The sequence below is a fragment of the Gavia stellata genome, unplaced genomic scaffold, assembly GCF_030936135.1.
Source record: "Gavia stellata isolate bGavSte3 unplaced genomic scaffold, bGavSte3.hap2 HAP2_SCAFFOLD_59, whole genome shotgun sequence".
Lineage (NCBI taxonomy): Eukaryota > Metazoa > Chordata > Aves > Gaviiformes > Gaviidae > Gavia > Gavia stellata.
This window is the reverse complement of record NW_026776859.1, coordinates 1-18,357: the sequence shown is the minus strand read 5'-3', so window position 1 is coordinate 18,357 and position 18,357 is coordinate 1. Positions and strand designations below refer to the sequence as shown.

Here is an 18,357-nt window from a genome sequence, read left to right as displayed (position 1 = left end):
GATCCAGTTTGGACTGGGAATGATCCCAGTCTGTCCTGGGAGGGGGCCAGGGGATCCAGATTGGACTGGGAATGATCCCAGTATGTCCTGGGAGGGGGGCAGGGGATCCAGTTTGGACTGGGAATGATCCCAGTATGTCCTGGGAGGGGGCCAGGGGATCCAGTTTGGACTGGGAATGATCCCAGTATATCCTGGGAGGGGGCCAAGGGATCCAATTTGGACTGGGAATGATCCCAGTCTGTCCTGGGAGGGGGGCAGGGGATCCAGTTTGGACTGGGACAGGGCCCAGTCTGTCCTGGGAGGGCGCCAGGGGATCCAGTTTGGACTGGGAATGATCCCAGTCTGTACTGGGAGGGGGCCAGGGGATCCAGTTTGGACTGGGAATGATCCCAGTATGTCCTGGGAAGGGGGATCCAGACTGGACTGGAAAAGATCCCAGTCTGTACTGGGAGGGCGCCAGGGGATCCAGTTTGGACTGGGAATGATCCCAGTATGTCCTGGGAAGGGGCCAGGGGATCCAGTTTGGACTGGGAATGATCCCAGTATGTCCTGGGAGGGGGCCAGGGGATCCAGTTTGGACTGGGAGTGATCCCAGTCTGTACTGGGAGGGGGCCAGGGGATCCAGTTTGGACTGGGAATGATCCCAGTATGTCCTGGGAGGGGGCCAGGGGATCCAGACTGGACTGGAAAAGATCCCAGTCTGTCCTGGGAGGGGGCCAGGGGATCCAGTTTGGACTGGGAGTGATCCCAGTCTGTCCTGGGATGGGGCCAGGGGATCCAGTTTGGACTGGGAATGATCCCAGTCTGTCCTGGGAGGGGGCCAGGGGATCCAGTTTGGACTGGGAGTGATCCCAGTCTGTCCTGGGAGGGGGCCAGGGGATCCAGTTTGGACTGGGAATGATCCCAGTCTGTCCTGGGAGGGGGCCAGGGGATCCAGTTTGGTCTGGGAATGATCCCAGTGTGTTCTGGGAGGGGGCCAAGGGATCCATTTTGGACTGGGAATGATCCCAGTCTGTACTGGGAGGGGGCCAGGGGATCCAGACTGGACTGGAAAAGATCCCAGTCTGTACTGGGAGGGGGCCAGGGGATCCAGTTTGGACTGGGAGTGATCCCAGTCTGTCCTGGGATGGGGCCAGGGGATCCAGTTTGGACTGGGAATGATCCCAGTCTGTCCTGGGAGGGGGCCAGGGGATCCAGTTTGGACTGGGAGTGATCCCAGTCTGTCCTGGGAGGGGGCCAGGGGATCCAGACTGGACTGGAAAAGATCCCAGTCTGTACTGGGAGGGCGCCAGGGGATCCAGTTTGGACTGGGACAGGGCCCAGTGTGTTCTGGGAGTGGGCCAGGGGATCCAGTTTGGTCTGGGAATGATCCCAGTCTGTCCTGGGAGGGGCCAGGGGATCCAGTTTGGACTGGGAATGATCCCAGTCTGTCCTGGGAGGGGCCAGGGGATCCAGTTTGGACTGGGAGTGATCCCAGTCTGTCCTGGGAGGGGGCCAGGGGATCCAGTTTGGACTGGGAGTGATCCCAGTCTGTCCTGGGAGGGGGCCAGGGGATCCAATTTGGACTGGGAATGATCCCAGTCTGTCCTGGGAGGGGGCCAGGGGATCCAGTTTGGACTGGGAATGATCCCAGTCTGTCCTGGGAGGGGCCAGGGGATCCAGTTTGGACTGGGAATGATCCCAGTCTGTCCTGGGAGGGGGCCAGGGGATCCAGTTTGGACTGGGAATGATCCCAGTCTGTCCTGGGAGGGGCCAGGGGATCCAGTTTGGACTGGGAATGATCCCAGTCTGTCCTGGGAGGGGACCAGGGGATCCAGTTTGGACTGGGAGTGATCCCAGTCTGTCCTGGGAGGGGGCCAGGGGATCCAGTTTGGACTGGGACAGGGCCCAGTCTGTACTGGGAGGGGATCAGGGGATCCAGTTTGGACTGGGAATGATCCCAGTCTGTACTGGGAGGGGATCAGGGGATCCAGTTTGGACTGGGAGGGGTTAAAGGGATCCCATTTTTACTGGGAGTGGCCCCAGTCTGTACTGGGAGGCGGTGGGGTGACTCAGTTGGTACTGGGAGCGGGTCAGGGGATCCAGTTTGTACTGGGACGGTTCCCAGTCCGTACTGGTGGGTGACATCACGGGGTCCCCAGCGCTGTCCCCCCCCAAGGAGGAGTCCGGGATGTCCCCAAAGTCCTTTAATGTGGGTTCAGCCGCTGCGCCGGGGGGGGGGGACGGGGACCCCCTGGGGACAGTGCCACCCTGGGGACGGTGACACCTCCAGTCTGGGGACGGTGACACCCCAGGGATGGTGCCACGCCCACCCTGGGGACACCCCGGGGACGGTGACACCCCCACCCTGGAGACAGTGCCACCCTGGGGACGGTGACACCCCCACGCTGGGTACACCCTGGGGATGGTGACACCCCTGGGGACAGTGACACCCTCAGCCTGGGGATGGTGACACCCCGGGGACGGTGACACCCCCAGTCTGGGGACACCCTGGGGACAGTGACACCCCCTTAGGGACCCACTGGGGACAGTGACACCCCCAGTCTGGGGACACTCCAGGGATGGTGACACCCTTAGGGACCCCTTGGGGACGGTGACAGCCTGGGGACGGTGACACCCCCAGTCTGGGGACGGTGCCACCCTGGGGATGGTGACACCCCCTTAGGGACCCCCTGGGGACGGTGACACCCTGGGGACAGTGACACCCCCAGTCTGGGGACGGTGCCACCCTGGGGATGGTGACACCCCCAGTCTGGGGACACCCCTGAGGACGGTGACACCCCCTTAGGGTCCCCCTGGGGACAGTGACACCCTGGGGATGGTGACACCCCCGTCTGGGGACACCCTGGGGACGGTGACACCCCAGGGACAGTGCCACCCCCAGTCTGGGGATGGTGACACCCTGGGGATGGTGCCACCCTGGGGACAGTGACACCCCCAGTCTGGGGACACCCCTTGGGACAGTGACACCCCCTTAGGGACTCCCTGGGGACAGTGCCACCCCCAGTCTGGGGACGGTGACACCCTGGGGTTGGTGACACCGCTGGGGACAGTGCCAGCCCCAGTCTGAGGACACCCTGGGGACAGTGCCACTCTGGGGACAGTGCCACCCCCAGTCTGGGGACGGGGACACCCTGGGGATGGTGACACCCTGGGGACAGTGACACCCCCAGTCTGGGGATGGTGACACCCCGGGGACGCTGCCACCCCCAGTCTGGGACACTCCTGGAGACAGTGACACCCCCAGTCTGGGGACACCCTGGTGACAGTGCCACCCAGGGGACGGTGACACCCCCAGTCTGGGGACACCCTGGTGACAGTGCCACCCAGGGGACGGTGACACCCCCAGTCTGGGGACACCCTGGGGACAGTGACACCCTGGGGACGGTGACACCCCCAGTCTGGGGACACCCTGGGGACGATGTCACTCCTGGGGATGGTGACACCCCCACCCTGGGGACACCCTGGGGACAGTGCCCGCCCCAGTCTGGTGACAGCCTGGGGACAGTGACACCCCCAGTCTGGGGACGGTGCCACCCTGGGGATGGTGCCACCCCCAGTCTGGGGACACCCTGGGGACAGTGACACCCTGGGGACGGTGACACCCCCACCCTGATGACACCTGGGGATGGTGACACCCCTGGGGACAGTGACACCCCCAGTCTGGGGACAGTGCCACCCTGGGGATGGTGCCACCCCCAGTCTGGGGACACCCTGGGGACAGTGACACCCTGGGGACGGTGACACCCTCACCCTGATGACACCTGGGGACCGTGACACCCCTGGGGACAGTGACACCCTCAGCCTGGGGACGGTGACACCCCCTTAGGGACCGCCTGGGGACAGTGCCACCCTGGGGATGGTGACACCCTGGGGACAGTGCCAGCCCCAGTCTGGGGACATCCCTGGGGACAGTGACACCCCCAGTCTGGGGACGGTGCCACCCTGGGGATGGTGACACCCCCAGTCTGGGGACACCCTGGGGACAGTGCCAGCCCCAGTCTGGGGACATCCCTGGGGACAGTGACACCCCCAGTCTGGGGACGGTGCCACCCCGGGGATGGTGACACCCCCAGTCTAGGGACACCCTGGGGACGGTGACACCCTGAGGACAGTGCCACCCCCAGTCTGGGGACACCCTGGGGACGGTGACACCCCTGGGGACAGTGACACCCCCAGTCTGGGGACACCCTGGGGGTGGTGACACCCTCTTAGGGACCCCCTGGGGACAGTGACACCCTGGGGACGGTGACACCCCCAGTCTGGGGACACCCTGGGGACGGTGACACCCCCACCCTGGGGACACTCTGGGGACAGTGACACCCTGGGGATGGTGACACCCCCAGTCTGGGGACACCCTGGGGACGGTGACACCCCCTTAGGGTCCCCCTGGGGACAGTGACACCCTGGGGATGGTGACACCCCCACCCTGGGGACACCCTGGGGATGGTGACACCCTCTTAGGGACCCCTTGGGGACGGTGACACCCCCAGTCTGGGGACACCGCTGGGGACAGTGACACCCCCTTAGGGACCCCCTGGGGACAGTGACACCCCCAGTCTGGGGACGGTGACACCCTGGGGACGGTGACACCCCCAGTCTGGGGACACTCCAGGGACGGTGACACCCTCTTAGAGACCCCTTGGGGACGGTGACACCCCCAGTCTGGGGACACCCCGGGGACAGTGTCACCCCGGGGACAGTGCCACCCCCAGTCTGGGGACACCCCTGGTCTGGGGACACCCTGGGGACAGTGCCACCCTGGGGACGGTGACACCCCGGGGACAGTGCCAGCCCCGTTCCAGCCGGGGGTCCCCAGGGCTGGGGGGTGTGGGAGGGGCTGCGACTCCCCGGGGGCACCCATGGGTGCAGCTCGGGGACACCACGGTCAGGGTGCCCCACAGATCGCCCAGGCTGCCCCATAGCGACCCCGGGTCACCCCATGATACCCCACGGGGACCTCAGGGTGCCCCATAGATAGCCCAGGCTGCCCCATAGTGACCCCAGGCTGCCCCATAGAGACCCCAAGGTGCCCCATAGATCGCCCAGGCTGCCCCATAGAGCCCCCAAGGTGCCCCATAGATCACCCAGGCTGCCCCATAGAGCCCCCAAGGTGCCCCATAGATCACCCAGACTGCCCCATAGAGACTCCAAGGTGCCCCATAGAGCCCCCCAGATACCCCATAGAAACTCCAAGGTGCCCCATAGAGCCCCAGGCTGCCCCATAGAGTCCCCAGACTGCCCCATAGAGCCCAGGCTGCCCCATAGAGCCCCCAAGGTGCCCCATAGAGACTCCAAGGTGCCTCATCGAGCCCCAGGCTGCCCCATAGAGCCCCCCAGATGCCCCATAGTGCCCCCAAGGTGCCCCACAGAGACTCCAAGGTGCCCCATAGCGCCCCCAAGGTGCCCCATAGAGCCCCAGGCTGCTCCATTGAGCCCCCAAGGTGCCCCATAGAGCCCCCAGGCTGCCCCATAGCGCCCCCAAGGTGTCCCACAGAGACTCCAAGGTGTCCCATAGAGACCCCAAGGTGCCCCATAGAGACCCAGGTTGCCCCATAGAGACGCCAGACTGCATCATAGAGCACCCAAGCTGCCCCATAGAGACCCCAAGGTGCCCCCTAGATCGCCCAGGCTGCCCCATAGAGACTCCAAGGTGCCCCATAGAGCCCCAGGCTGCCCCATAGAGACCCCAGGCTGCCCCATAGAGCCCCCAAGGTGCCCCATAGAGACTCCAAGGTGCCCCACAGAGACTCCAAGGTGCCCCATAGAGCCCCAGGCTGCTCCATTGAGCCCCCAAGGTGCCCCATAGAGCCCCCAGGCTGCCCCATAGCGCCCTCAAGGTGTCCCACAGAGACTCCAAGGTGTCCCATAGAGACCCCAAGGTGCCCCATAGAGCCCCAGGTTGCCCCATAGAGACCCCAGACTGCATCATAGAGCACCCAAGCTGCCCCATAGAGACCCCAAGGTGCCCCATAGAGCCCCAGGCTGCCCCATAGAGACCCCAAGGTGCCCCATAGAGCCCCAGGCTGCCCCAGAGAGCCCCAGGCTGCCCCATAGCGCCCCCAGGCTGCCCCATAGAGACCCCAGACTGCCCCCCAGAGACTCCAAAGTGCCCCATAGAGCCCTGAAGGTGTCCCATAGAGCCCCCAGGCTGCCCCATAGCGCCCCCAAGGTACCCCCCCCAGCTCTTTCACCCCCCCCCCCCCAATCTCCAGGGTGCCGGGGCAGGGCAGGGACCGGGGCCTCCCTGGGGGGCTCAGGGGGGCTGGCGGGGGGGCGGGGGACGGAAGAGGCGCCAGGCCCCCCGGCAGATGAGGGCGAACCAGTAGAGTTGGGGGGCCAGGAGGGCGGCGGCGGCGGCGTTGTAGGCGGGGGGCAGGGCGGCGGGGACCCCCAGGAGGGGCAGCCCCCGTTGGCGCCCGTAGGCCCAGTAGAGGTAGGGGAAGAGGAGGACGCGGCAGAGGAGGAAGGTCACCAGCAACGCCACCCCGTTGAGTTTGTGGAGAGCCGTGTCCTGGAGCTTGTACTGCAGTGGGGCAGAGAAAAGGGGGGGACATGGGGGGTGAGGGGGGGAGCGGGGTGGCACCTGAGGTAGGGGGGGAGGGACCTGTGGGCACCCCACATTGAGCTGGGGGTGGGGGGACATGGGGGGTGGGGGACCTGTGGGTGCCCAATATCTAGTCGGGGTTTGGAGGAGCTGTGGGCACCCCATAGCGACACAGGGGTTGGGGGATCTATGGGGTGGGGGACCTGTGGGCACCCCACATCGACGCGGGGGTTGGGGGACGCAGGTTTTGGGGGACCCGTGGGCACCCCACATCGACCCAGGGGTGGGGGGACCAAGGGGGTGAGGGACCCACGGGCACCCCACATGGACCCAGCAGTTGGGGGACCCATGGGCACCCCACATCGACCCGGGGGTTGGGGGACCCAGGTTTTGGGGCACCCATGGGCACCCCACATCTACCCAAGGGTTGGGGGACCCAGGTTTTGGGGCACCCATGAGCACCCCACATTGACCCAGGGGTTGGGGGACCCAAGTTTTGGGGGACCCATGGCCACCCCACATCAACCCAGGGGTTGGGGGACCCAGATTTTGGGGCACCCATGGGCACCCCACATCTACCCAAAGGTTGGGGGATCCATGGGGTGGGGGACCCATGGGCACCCCACATTGACCCACAGGTTGGGGGACCCAGGTTTTGGGGCACCCATGAGCACCCCACATCGACCAGGGGGTGGGGGGACCAAGGGGGTGAGAGACCCATGGGAACCCCACATTGACCCAGGGGCTGGGGGACCCAAGTTTTGGGGGACCCATGGGCACCCCACATCTACCCAGGGGTTGGAGCACCCGTGGCCACCCCACGTTGACCCAGAGGTTGGGGGACCCAGGTTTTGGGGGACCCATGGCCACCCCACATTGACCCAGGGGTTGGGGGACCCAGGTTTTGGGGGACCCATCACCACCCCACATCGACCCAGGGGTTGGGGGACCCAGGTTTTGGGGGACCCATGGGCACCCCACACCCACCCAGGGGTTGCAGCACCCATGACCACCCCACATTGACCCAGGGGTTGGAGGACCCATGGCCACCCCACATCAACCCAAAGGTTGGGGGACCCAGGTTTTGGGGGACCCATGAGCACCCCACATCTACCCAAAGGTTGGGGGATCCATGGGGTGAGGGACCCATGGGCACCCCACATGGACCCAGCGGTTGGGGGACCCATGGGCACCCCACATCTACCCAGGGGTTGGAGAACCCCGGTTTCATGGCACCCGTGGGCACCCCACATTGACCCACAGGTTGGGGGACCCAGGTTTTGGGGCACCCATGGGCACCCCACATCTACCCAAAGGTTGGAGGACCCATGGGCACCCCACATCTACCCAGGGGTTGGAGCACCCATGGCCACCCCACATTGACCCACAGGTTGGAGGACCCAGGTTTTCGGGGACCCATGGGCACCCCACATCGACCCGGGGGTCAGAGCACCCATGGCCACCCCACACAGAGCCAGGGGTTGGGGGACCCAGGCTTTGGGGGACCCATAGGCACCCCACACCCACCCAGGGCTTGCAGCACCCATGACCACCCCACATTGACCCAGGGGTTGCAGCACCCATGACCACCCCACATTGACCCACAGGTTGGGGGACCCAGGTTTTGGGGCACCCATGAGCACCCCACATCTACCCAAAGGTTGGAGCACCCATGGCCACCCCACATTGACCCACAGGTTGGAGGACCCAGGTTTTTGGGACCCACGGGCACCCCACATGGACCCAGGGGTTGGAGGACCCATAGCCACCCCACACAGACCCAGGGGTTGGGGGACCCATGGACACCCCACATTGACCCACAGGTTGGGGGACCCACGTTTTGGGGGACCCATGGCCACCCCACATTGACCCACAGGTTGGAGGACCCAGGTTTTCAGGGACCCATGGCCACCCCACATCGACCCGGGGGTCGGAGCACCCATGGCCACCCCACGTTGACCCAGGCCTTGGAGCACCCATGGGCACCCAAGATGTCCTCCTGGAGAGCCGGGGGTGGGTGGTCCGTGGGGCTGGGGACCCCCAGCTGCCCCCCACCCTGGGGGCACCCCCCCTCGGGGCTCACCAGGATGAGGACCTTGCCCAGGCAGACGAAGGGGGTGCTGAGCTCGGCCATCAGGAGACACCCCAAGAAGAAGTCACCCTTCCCCTGGCGCCACAGCTGGGGGGGACACGGGGGGGGGACACGGGGGGGGTGGCGTCACAGGAGGACACGGGCGGGCGGAGGATGAGGTGTCCCCAACCCCTCCGTGTCCCCGTCCCCACTCACAGTGGCCACGGGGAAGCAGACGAGCTCTGTGGCGGCATGGTGGACCTCCATAACCACGTCCATCCCACACCAACGTCCCTCCATCCCACGTCCCCGAGCCAACCCCATGTCCCCAACCCTTTCCCGTGTCCCCAAGGTGTCCCCAACCCCTCCGTGTCCCCGTCCCCACTCACGGTGGCCACGGGGAAGCAGACGAGCTCCGTGGCGGCGTGGTGGACCTCCATAACCACGTCCATCCCAAGCTGACGCCCCTCCATCCCATGTCCCTGAATCAACCCCATGTCTCCAACCCTTTCCCGTGTCCCCGAGGTGTCCCCAACACCTCTGTGTCCCCGTCCCCACTCACGGTGGCCACGGGGAAGCAGATGAGCTCCGTGGCGGCGTGGTGGACCTCCATAACCACGTCCATCCCAAGCTGACGCCCCTCCATCCCATGTCCCTGAATCAACCCCATGTCTCCAACCCTTTCCCGTGTCCCCGAGGTGTCCCCAACACCTCTGTGTCCCCGTCCCCACTCACGGTGGCCACGGGGAAGCAGATGAGCTCCGTGGCGGCGTGGTGGACCTCCATAACCACGTCCATCCCACGCCAACGTCCCTCCATCCCCTGTCCCCAAGCCAACCCCATGTCCCCAACCTTTTCCCGTGTCCCCAGGTGTCCCCAACCCCTCTGTGTCCCCATCCCCACTCACGGTGGCCACGGGGAAGCAGACGAGCACCATGGCGGCGTGGTGGACCTCCATAACCACGTCCACTCCAAGCTGATGTCCCTCCATCCCACGGCCCCGAGCCAACCCCATGTCCCCAAGACATCCTCGTGTCCCCGAGGTGTCCCCAACCCCTCCGTGTCCCCATCCACACTCACGGTGGCCATGGGGAAGCAGACGAGCTCCATGGCGGCATGGTGGACCTCCATAACCATGTCCATCCCACGCCAACGTCCCTCCATCCCCTGTCCCCAAGCCAACCCCATGTCCCCAATCTTTTCCCGTGTCCCCAGGTGTCCCCAACCCCTCTGTGTCCCCATCCCCACTCACGGTGGCCACAGGGAAGCAGACGAGCACCATGGCGGCGTGGTGGAGCACCATCAGGAGGTCCTTGCGTAGGTAGGAGCCGGCGGCCGCCCTCAGGGACGGAGGAGGTGCCACCTCGTGTCCCTTCACCCGTCCCCGGTGCCAGTGACACAGGAACATGGCGTAGATGTCGTAGATGAAGTAGGGGACGGCGAATTGGGGGTACGCCCCTGCCAGCCAGTGCCTGGGGGGGGTGACAGGGGGACATCAGGGGACCCAGGCGTCCGGGGAACCCCGTGGCACCCTCTCAGGGGACCCAGGAGTCCGGGGAGTCCCGGGGGACCCCGATTTGGGGGACCCAGGAGTTCGGAGACCTCTTAGGACACCAACTTGGGGGACCCAGGTGTCCATGGGACCCCGAGTGACCCCGATTTGGGGGACCCAGGTGTCCAGGGAACCCCGAGTGACCCCGATTTGGGGGACCCAGAAGTTCAGGAACCCCAATTTGGGGGACTCAGGAGTCCGGGGAACCTCGGGGAACCCAATTTGGGGGACCCAGGACTTCGGGGACCTCTTGGGACACCCAACTTGGGGCACCCAGGTGTCCAGGGAACCCCAAGTGACCCCGATTTGGGGGACCCAGGAGTCCAGGGGACCTCGGGGACCCCAACTTGGGGCACCCAGGTGTCCAGGGGACCCCGAGTGACCCCGATTTGGGGGACCCAGGAGTCCGGGGACCCCAACTTGGGAGACCCAGGACTTCGGGGACCTCTTGGGACACCCAACTTGGGGCACCCAGGAGTCCAGGGGACCCCGAGTGACCCCAATTTGGGGGACCCAGGAGTTCAGGGACCCCAATTTGGGGGACCCAGGAGTCCGGGGAACCTCGGGGACCCCAATTTGGGGGACCCAGGACTTCGGGCACCTCTTGGGACACCCAACTTGGGGCACCCAGGTGTCCAGGGGACCCCAAGTGACCCCGATTTGGGGGACCCAGGAGTCCAGGGGACCTCGGGGACCCCAACTTGGGGCACCCAGGTGTCCAGGGGACCCCGAGTGACCCCAATTTGGGGGACCCAGGAGTCCGGGGACCCCAACTTGGGAGACCCAGGACTTCGGGGACCTCTTGGGACACCCAACTTGGGGCACCCAGGAGTCCAGGGAACCCCAAGTGACCCCGATTTGGGGGACCCAGGAGTCCGGGGAACCTCGGGGACCCCAATTTGGGGGACCCAGGACTTCGGGGACCTCTTGGGACACCCAACTTGGGGCACCCAGGTGTCCAGGGGACCCCGAGTGACGCCGATTTGGGCACCCAGGTGTCTGGGGAACCTCGGGGACCCCAATTTGGGGGACCCAGGACTTCGGGGACCTCTTGGGACACCCAACTTGGGGCACCCAGGAGTCCAGGGGACCCCGAGTGACCCCAATTTGGGGGACCCAGGAGTTCAGGGACCCCAATTTGGGGGACCCAGGAGTCCGGGGAACCTCGGGGACCCCAATTTGGGGGACCCAGGACTTCGGGCACCTCTTGGGACACCCAACTTGGGGCACCCAGGTGTCCAGGGAACCCCAAGTGACCCCGATTTGGGGGACCCAGGAGTCCAGGGGACCTCGGGGACCCCAACTTGGGGCACCCAGGTGTCCAGGGGACCCCGAGTGACCCCGATTTGGGGGACCCAGGAGTCCGGGGACCCCAATTTGGGAGACCCAGGACTTCGGGGACCTCTTGGAACACTCAACTTGGAGCACCCAGGTGTCCAGGGGACCCCAAGTGACCCCAATTTGGGGGACCCAGGAGTTCGGGGACCCCAACTTGGGGGACCCAGGCGTCCGGGGAACCTTGGGGACCCCAATTTGGGGGACCCAGGACTTCGGGGACCTCTTGGGACACCCAACTTGGGGCACCCAGGAGTCCAGGGAACCCCGAGTGACCCCGATTTGGGGGACCCAGGAGTTTGGGGACCCCAATTTGGGGGACCCAGGACTTCGGGGACCTCTTGGGACACCCAACTTGGGGCACCCAGGTGTCCAGGGGACCCCGAGTGACGCCGATTTGGGCACCCAGGTGTCCGGGGAACCTCGGGGACCCCAATTTGGGGGACCCAGGACTTTGGGGACCTCTTGGGACACCCAACTTGGGGCACCCAGGTGTCCAGGGGACCCCGAGTGACCCCGATTTGGGGGACCCAGAAGATCAGGGACCCCAATTTGGGGGACCCAGGACTTCGGGGACCTCTTGGGACACCCAACTTGGGGCACCCAGGTGTCCAGGGGACCCCGAGTGACCCCGATTTGGGGGACCCAGGAGTTCGGGGACCCCAATTTGGGGGACCCAGGAGTTCGGGGACCTCTTGGGACACCCAACTTGGGGCACTCAGGTGTCCAGGGGACCCCGAGTGACGCCGATTTGGGCACCCAGGTGTCTGGGGAACCTCGGGGACCCCAACTTGGGGGACCCAGGACTTTGGGGACCTCTTGGGACACCCAACTTGGGGCACCCAGGTGTCCAGGGGACCCTAAGTGGCCCCGATTTGGGGGACCCAGGAGTTCGGGGACCCCAACTTGGGGGACCCAGACATCCGGAGAACCTTGGGGACCCCAATTTGGGGGACCCAGGCATCCAGGGGACTCCAAGTGCCCCCGATTTGGGGGATCCAGGTGTCAAGGGAACCACAAGTGACCCTGATTTGGGGGACCCAGGAGTTCGGGGACCCCAATTTGGGGACCCAGGACTTCGGGGACCTCTTGGAACACTCAACTTGGGGCACCCAGGTGTCCAGGGGACCCCGAGTGACCCCGATTTGGGGGACCCAGGAGTCCGGGGACCCCAATTTGGGGGACCCAGGACTTCGGGGACCTCTTGGGACACCCAACTTGGGGCACCCAGGTGTCCAGGGGACCCCGAGTGACGCCGATTTGGGCACCCAGGTGTCTGGGGAACCTCGGGGACCCCAACTTGGGAGACCCAGGACTTTGGGGACCTCTTGGGACACCCAACTTGGGGCACCCAGGTGTCCGGGGGACCCCGAGTGACCCCGATTTGGGGGACCCAGAAGATCAGGGACCCCAATTTGGGGGACCCAGGACTTCGGGGACCTCTTGGGACACCCAACTTGGGGCACCCAGGTGTCCAGGGGACCCCGAGTGACCCCGATTTGGGCACCCAGGAGTTCGGGGACCCCAATTTGGGGGACTCAGGACTTCAGGGACCTCTTGGAACACCCAACTTGGGGCACCCAGGTGTCCGGGAGACCCCGAGTGACCCCGATTTGGGCACCCAGGTGTCTGGGGAACCTCGGGGACCCCAATTTGGGGGACCCAGGACTTTGGGGACCTCTTGGAACACCCAACTTGGGGCACCCAGGTGTCCGGGGGACCCCGAGTGACCCCGATTTGGGGGACCCAGAAGATCAGGGACCCCGATTTGGGGGACCCAGGACTTCGGGGACCCCAACTTGGGGGACCCAGACATCCGGAGAACCTCGGGGACCCCAATTTGGGGGACCCAGGACTTCGGGGACCTCTTGGGACACCCAACTTGGGGCACCCAGGAGTCCAGGGAACCCCGAGTGACCCCGATTTGGGGGACCCAGGAGTTTGGGGACCCCAATTTGGGAGACCCAGGACTTCGGGGACCTCTTGGGACACCCAACTTGGGGCACCCAGGAGTCCAGGGGACCCCGAGTGACCCCGATTTGGGCACCCAGGTGTCCAGGGGACCCCGAGTGACACCGATTTGGGGGACCCAGGACTTTGGGGACCTCTTGGGACACCCAACTTGGGGCACCCAGGTGTCCGGGGGACCCTGAGTGACGCCGATTTGGGGGACCCAGGAGTTCGGGGACCCCAATTTGGGGGACTCAGGACTTCAGGGACCTCTTGGAACACCCAACTTGGGGACCCAGGTGTCCAGGGAACCCCGAGTGACCCCGATTTTGGGGACCCAGGAGTCCGGGGAACCTCGGGGACCCCGATTTGGGGGACCCAGGAGTTCAGGGACCCCAACTTGGGGGACTCAGGCATCCGGGAGACCCCGAGTGACCCCGATTTGGGGACCCTGGAGTCCGGGGACCCCAATTTGGGGCACCCAGGAGTCCGATCCGCCCCTCCCCCCCCCCCCACCCCCCCCCCCCCGGAGCCCGGGTTAATCCGGGCTGAGCCCCCACCCAGCTGCTCGCGCTTAATCCCCTCCCCCCCCCCGAGGGACCCAGGAGCCCGGGCCGCCCCTCCCCCCACCCCCGAGGGACCCAAGAGCCCGGGTCGCCCCTCCCCCCCCTCCAGGGACGCAGGCGCCCGCGCTGCCCCTCCCCCCATCAGGGATCCAGGCGCTGTCCAGTGCTGAACTGCGCTGCAGTGGGGGAGGGGCGGGACTTGGGGGGCACCCATGGGTGCTGGGGGGGGTGGGGTGGGGTGTGCAAGGTCACCCATGGGTGCTGGGGGGAGGGGAGCTGTGGGGTTGGGGGGGAACCCATGGGTGCTGGGGAGTCAGGGGGAGCTGTGGAGGCTGGGGGGAGGTTCTGGGGGGCACCCAAGGGTGCTGGGGGGGCTGAGGGGGCACCCATGGGTGCTGGAGGGGCTGCCGTGGGTCAGGGTCGTTCATCAGCCATGGGTGCTGGGGGGGTGCCATAGGGGTGCCCTGGGGATTCTGGGGACACCCGTGGGTGCTGCGGGGCTGCCGTGGGGCTGGAGGGGCACCCATGGGTGCTGGGGGGTGCCATAGGGGTGCCCTGGGGGTTCTGGGGACACCTGTGGATGCTGCGGGGCTGCCATGGGGCTGGAGGGGCACCCATGGGTGCTGGGGGGTGCCATAGGGGTGCCCTGGGGGTTCTGGGGACACCCGTGGGTGCTGCGGGGCTGCCGTGGGGCTGGAGGGGCACCCATGGGTGCTGGGGGGTGCCATAGGGGTGCCCTGGGGGTTCTGGGGACACCCGTGGGTGCTGCGGGGCTGCCGTGGGGCTGGAGGGGCACCCATGGGTGCTGGGGGGTGCCATAGGGGTGCCCTGGGGGTTCTGGGGACACCCGTGGGTGCTGCGGGGCTGCCGTGGGGCTGGAGGGGCACCCATGGGTGCTGGGGGGTGCCATAGGGGTGCCCTGGGGGTTCTGGGGTCACCTGTGGATGCTGCGGGGCTGCCATGGGGCTGGAGGGGCACCCATGGGTGCTGTGGGGTGCCATAGGGGTGCCCTGGGGGGTTCTGGGGACACCCGTGGGTGCTGCGGGGCTGCCGTGGGGCTGGAGGGGCACCCATGGGTGCTGGGGGGTGCCATAGGGGTGCCCTGGGGGTTCTGGGGACACCCGTGGGTGCTGCGGGGCTGCCGTGGGGCTGGAGGGGCACCCATGGGTGCTGGGGAGCGCCATAGGGGTCAGCGTCACCCATGGGCGCCCCGTGGGTGCCGTGGGTCAGTGTTCACCCGTGAGTGCTGCTGGGTCAGCGTCACCCAGGGGTGCTGGGGAGGGTGGGGGGTGTCCCTCGCGGGTGGGTGTCACCCATGGGTGCCGGGGGGACTCACTGGTCATCGATGACGTGGTGGCAGGAGGAGGAGATGATGTACCCGGCGGTGGAGGCCATCACCGCCTGCACCGAGGACACCAGCCTGGGGACACGGGGACATCGTGGGGACATGGGGACACTCGGGGACACGGAGGGGACACGGAGGGGACACGGAGGGGACACGGAGCCCCCACCCCGCTGCCCCCTCTCCCTGCCATGACGTCCAGTGTCCCCCCCGCCGCCGTGTCCCCGCCCCGTGCCACCTCCGTCCCTGTCCCCAAGCCGTCCTTGTCCCCGTCCCCAGCGCTGTCACCCGCACCGTCCATGTGCCCGCGCTAATCCCCGTCCCCAGGTCATCCTTGTCCCCACGCCAACCCTGTCCCCTCCCCAGCCCTGTCCCCATGCCGTCCCCTCCCTGTCCCCAGCCCTGTCCCACGCTGGCCCTGTCCCCGAGCCATCCCCGTCCCCCTCCCTGTGGTGTCCTTGTCCCCACGCTGTCCCCATCCTTCAGCCCTCCCTGTCCCTGCCTTGTCCTTGTGCCACATCCAGCCCTGTCCCCCTCCCCGTCCCCTCCCCTCCATCCCCATCCCTGTCCCTGCGCTGTCCCCATCCGTCCCTGTCCCCTCCCCGTCCCCTCCCTGTCCCTGTCCCCATCCAACCTTGTCCCTGTCCTGGTGCCACATCCAGCCCTGTCCCCCTCCCTGTCCCCATCCATCGATGTCCCCATCCTTGTCCCTGTCCTCTCCCCTCCCTGTGCCCTTCCGGTCCCCATCCTTGTCCCTGTCCCCGTCCCATCCCTGTCCCCTCCCTGTCCCCATCCTTGTCCCTGTCCTCTCCCCTCCCTGTCCCCTCCCTGTCCCCATCCTTGTCCCTGTCCTCTCCCATCCCTGTCCCCTCCCTGTCCCCATCCTTGTCCCTGTCCTCTCCCCTCCCTGTGCCCTTCCGGTCCCCATCCTTGTCCCTGTCCCCGTCCCATCCCTGTCCCCTCCCTGTCCCCATCCTTGTCCCTGTCCTCTTCCCTCCCCATCCCCTCCCTGTCCCCTCCCTGTCCCCATCCTTGTCCCTGTCCTCTCCCCTCCCTGTGCCCTTCCTGTCCCCATCCCTGTCCCCATCCCCGTCCCCATCCTTGTCCCTGTCCTTTCCCATCCCTCTCCCCTCCCTGTCCCCATCCTTGTCCCTGTCCCCTCCCTGTCCCCATCCTTGTCCCTGTCCTCTCCCCTCCCTGTCCCCTCCCTGTCCCCATCCTTGTCCCTCTCCTCTCCCCTCCCTGTCCCCTCCCTGTCCCCATCCTTGTCCCTCTCCTCTCCCCTCCCTGTCCCCTCCCTGTCCCCATCCCTGTCCCCATCCTTGTCCCTCTCCTCTCCCCTCCCTGTCCCCTCCCTGTCCCCATCCTTGTCCCTGTCCTCTCCCCTCCCTGTGCCCTTCCTGTCCCCATCCCTGTCCCTGTCCCCGTCCCCTCCCTGTCCCCATCCCCGTCCCCATCCTTGTCCCTGTCCTTTCCCATCCCTCTCCCCTCCCTGTCCCCATCCTTGTCCCTGTCCCCTCCCTGTCCCCATCCTTGTCCCTGTCCTCTCCCCTCCCTGTGCCCTCCCGGTCCCCTCCCTGTCCCCTCCCTGTCCCCATCCCTGTCCCTGTCCTCTCCCCCCCCCATCCCCTCCCCATCCCCTCCCTCTCCCCATCCATCCCTGTCCCCATCCCCATCGGTGTCCCCGTCCCCTCCCTGTTCCTGTCCCCCTCCCTGTCCCCTCCCTGTCCCCATCCCTGTCCCCATCCTTGTCCCTGTCCTCTCCCCTCCCTGTCCCCTCCCTGTCCCCATCCCTGTCCCCATCCTTGTCCCTCTCCTCTCCCCCCCCCATCCCCTCCCCATCCCCTCCCTCTCCCCATCCATCCCTGTCCCCATCCCCATCGGCGTCCCCATCCCCTCCCTGTTCCTGTCCCCCTCCCTGTCCCCTCCCTGTCCCCTCCCTGTCCCCATCCCTGTCCCCATCCTTGTCCCTCTCCTCTCCCCTCCCTGTCCCCATCCCTGTCCCCATCCTTGTCCCTCTCCTCTCCCCTCCCTGTCCCCATCCCTGTCCCCATCCTTGTCCCTCTCCTCTCCCCTCCCTGTCCCCATCCCTGTCCCCATCCTTGTCCCTGTCCCCATCCTTGTCCCTGTCCTCTCTCCTCCCTCTCCCCTCCCTGTCCCCATCCCTGTCCCCATCCTTGTCCCTGTCCTCTCCCCTCCCTGTCCCCATCCCTGTCCCCATCCCTGTCCCCCATCCTTGTCCCTGTCCCCATCCTTGTCCCTCTCCTCTCCCCTCCCCATCCCCTCCCTCTCCCCATCCATCCCTCTCCCGGTCCCCTCCCGGTCCCCGTCCCCTCCCGGTCCCCGTCCCCCGGTACCTGGCGGCCAGGATGGCGGCGTGGGGCTCGGGGCAGCGCAGGCGGCGCAGGGCGGCCTTGGTCAGCAGGAAGAGCCCGGGGAAGAAGAGGAGCCCGGCGGCCAGCGCCGCCCCGGGGGGGGCCATGGGGACCGAGGGCCCGGGGGGCGGGGCCTGCGAGGGGCGGGGCCTGAGGGGCGGGGCCTGAGGGGCGGGGCTTGAGGGGCGGGGCCTGGGGGCGGGGCCTGAGGGGTTAAGGGGGGGCACCCGTTGCCCCCCCCCCCCCACCGCCTGAGGCCTACACCCTCCCCTCAGGCCTCAGCCCTCCCCTCAGCCCCGAGCCCACCCCCTCGTTTGCATATATTTGCATCTCCCGGCAAAGGGGAGGGCCTCTCGCCTTCCCTTACCTCTCGCTCATGCATATTCAGGAGGCTGGCAGGCCCCGCCCCGCCGCTTATTTGCATATATTTGCCTACGCGCCGCCTCCCTCCCTCAGGCCGCCGCGTCGCCACGGTAACGGCAACGCGGGAAGCAGCACCGCGCATGCGCGCTGCCGCGCCTGCTGATTGGCCGCGGCGGCAGCCAATAGGGAAGGGTGAAGCGGGCGCGTTGCCGGGCGGAGCGGGGGAGGCGCGGGCCGCGCTGATTGGTCAGTAGAA

At 66.8% G+C, this 18,357-nt stretch overlaps 1 protein-coding gene across 1 annotated transcript; it reads right to left on the bottom strand.

The window, feature by feature from the left end:
* Positions 1-6,256: 6,256 nt before the first annotated feature.
* Positions 6,257-17,771, bottom strand: TLCD3B (TLC domain containing 3B). The gene is made up of 5 exons (XM_059834875.1): positions 17,721-17,771; positions 15,358-15,441; positions 9,871-10,090; positions 8,631-8,726; positions 6,257-6,526 (listed from the first exon to the last, which is right to left on the bottom strand). Exons 2-5 carry the CDS (start codon positions 15,414-15,416, stop codon positions 6,257-6,259), a joined length of 645 nt encoding a protein of 214 aa, XP_059690858.1. The 5' UTR covers positions 15,417-15,441; positions 17,721-17,771.
* Between the last annotated feature and the right edge of the window lie 586 nt (positions 17,772-18,357).